General features: G+C 43.8%; 1 protein-coding gene across 3 annotated transcripts in view; it reads right to left on the reverse strand.

The window, feature by feature from the left end:
- rbm44 (RNA binding motif protein 44) overlaps positions 1–2,427 on the reverse strand; it is a 10,776-nt gene that overhangs the window by 4,148 nt on the left and 4,201 nt on the right. For 2 of the 3 annotated variants that reach the window (XM_032515396.1, XM_032515397.1), the window contains 7 exons: positions 1,533–2,109; positions 1,381–1,442; positions 1,134–1,283; positions 648–813; positions 529–563; positions 336–417; positions 99–212 (listed from right to left, as the gene is read on the reverse strand). In XM_032515396.1, the coding sequence (XP_032371287.1) occupies positions 99–212; positions 336–417; positions 529–563; positions 648–813; positions 1,134–1,283; positions 1,381–1,442; positions 1,533–2,109 (1,186 nt within the window). Of the gene's footprint in view, positions 1–94; positions 213–335; positions 418–528; positions 564–647; positions 814–1,133; positions 1,284–1,380; positions 1,443–1,532; positions 2,110–2,427 lie in introns of all 3 variants that reach the window. The other variant, XM_032515395.1, reaches the window with a different exon arrangement.

Genomic DNA, 2,427 nt, shown 5'->3' on the forward strand with positions numbered 1-2,427 from the left:
GGTGTCCGGATATGGCCAATAGCAGCGAGTGGTGTCCGAATGTGGACACAGTGACGCTAATTATCTCAGATGTGAGCGAGAGGCTTTTACTTACTCGTCTGCCTTTCTGCTGGCTTGTGTGCATTATGGACAGCACCTCTCTCCTGGGCAACCAGGGTGACAGCTCTCACTGCTTTGCTGTCCTTGATCCGTTTGTCCTTTCTTTGACCGGGCTGGGAGAGAAATGAGCCGAACGCTAGAGTTGTTCAAACCGATGAGGACTAAATGCCAAATTGGGTTCAGTTAGCGGCAAAAAAGCAACACCAAACTGCTCAAGGATTTGGTCTCAGGAATACCTGCCAGCCATTTGTGCTTTGATCGTCAGGACACCCATTTTCTTCAACAGATGTATCATGTTTCTGTGGCTCCTGGGAGCTCCTGGGGATAAAAAAAGAAGAAAAAAAGACAAGATTACAGCATCAAGAGTCCAGTCTGCTAAATCGTTCAAATCGAATTACATCAGACACATGCATGTCTGTGCTTACATACCAAGATGGAACAACTCCCAGCACATCATCAATGATCTGAACAGGGACGACAGACAATCAGAGCTGTGGTTAGACTACATGAAATTAAGTATTTGGATAATATCCGGTTAGTAGACTTACCTGTGCAGGGCTGTAACTTGCACCTGTGGTTATCTTCTCAGAATCAACAGACAAAGGCTTGAGTTGCTCCAGAGGAACCCCTGTCAAAATCTTATCTTTCATCTGATTATAGTCAGTTTCCAGTTTTTGCAGAACACTTACAACGTCTACAGGAGGGTTGTTTGGCCTAAAGGGAATAATAATACATATTAGTTGGCGTAAACAGCGGGCCTTTTCAAAAGATTTACAAAAATCAATCTGGATGACTATATCACATTAGAGCAGGGGTCCGCAACCTTTTTGATATGGAGTGCCATTTTAAAAAATGTTCTTGTTAATAAGTGTGTGCCATGTCAGCATTAAGCCTGCCGTCATCTACATCCAGCGGACGTGGGGGCACACGTGCCTAAGATGTGCTGACCCCTGCATTCAAGTTTGACACGCACCAACTGTCTTAGCGGAAGAGCGAAGGTGAATTCTGATCAAGATTATTCGACGTCTCCTTACACTGGCGTGGCCTGTCTTCCCTCAGCAGAGGTAGAGTAGAGTCTCCAGCAGTGCTGTCTGCACATGCTGTACTGCAGGGCCAGGAGGGACATCTCTGCCTGCTGAGCACGCTGGACAAAGTCACACTCCTTTCTTACTTTACAACCCAAACTGGGGGGGGAATTAAATACAATTACAGGAATTAGTCCTACTATGGAAGACGACCCTTAGGGCAAAGTTTAATGTACAACTATGTCTGATACGTTACCTTTTCCTTTTTTCTTTTTGCTTTCTTAGTTCCTCTTGAGTCATCTTGAGTTTTAAGAATTCCTGAATAAAAAAATAAAATAAAAAAAGACGTGGTGTAACGTTTTGTTTGCTGGAGCTATTCTAATGACTGGTCTTTGGATTCAACCTTACCTCAGTGAGATAGTCCAGATCGGTCATGTGGACCTCAGTATTGACATGCTTGTCAGCCGTTTTTGAATTCTCAGTTTGAGTGGCGTCCGACCTGCACATCGCCAGCTCAGTGCCAACCATAACATCACAGGTAGTAGCGCAGGGAATGGTGGAGGTGTGCTTTTCTGCTGTATTCTTCATGACAGACTGGTCAGAATTCAAGGTCTCCCTGCTGGCTGCCGGTGCGTTAGTACCGGTGCTGAGTGGACCTGACTGAACCCCATCATTTAGCGCTTTTCCACCTTCGCTGGTCAGACAGGCCAGAATGCTCTCATCGTTCTCCATGATGCTATGGAAGGTGTCACTCTGATTTCCAAAGCTTAAGATAGCAGCATCATCATCGACATTGTACTCATTACCAGTCTCCTGATCCTGACCCCCTTTCTTTGTGCCATTTTCCTCAACTGGGTCCAGAAGAGGGCTGACCTGATCCAGCTCAACTGCCTGGATGATGCCCATGTCACTGTACTCCGTATCATCCATTGTGACACTGTCAAAGCTGTAGTACTCAGGAGACTCCATCTTTGTCCATTCTGACCTGTAACATGAAACAATGTTGCTCGTATCAATAAGGAATCCTATTGCCCGCCAAGATGAAACCCAGAACAGTACATTTGAAATGGTTTCATAAAAAATAAAAAATAAAATAAAAATACACTTACTTTATTTTACATTCAGGGAATAAGAGACAACCAGGTTTTTTTGTATTAAGCCCTTAATCAACTACAAATTGTTGAACTACAAAATGGACACACCCGAGTTACAAGAAGTTTGCCCTGGTTGTTCTAGAGTTTTTAGACAATTCAATGTTATTTATAGTATCAATTCATAACAAGCGTTATCTCAAGACACTTTA

The sequence above is a fragment of the Etheostoma spectabile genome, chromosome 5, assembly GCF_008692095.1.
Source record: "Etheostoma spectabile isolate EspeVRDwgs_2016 chromosome 5, UIUC_Espe_1.0, whole genome shotgun sequence".
In the NCBI taxonomy this organism is placed as follows: domain Eukaryota; kingdom Metazoa; phylum Chordata; class Actinopteri; order Perciformes; family Percidae; genus Etheostoma; species Etheostoma spectabile.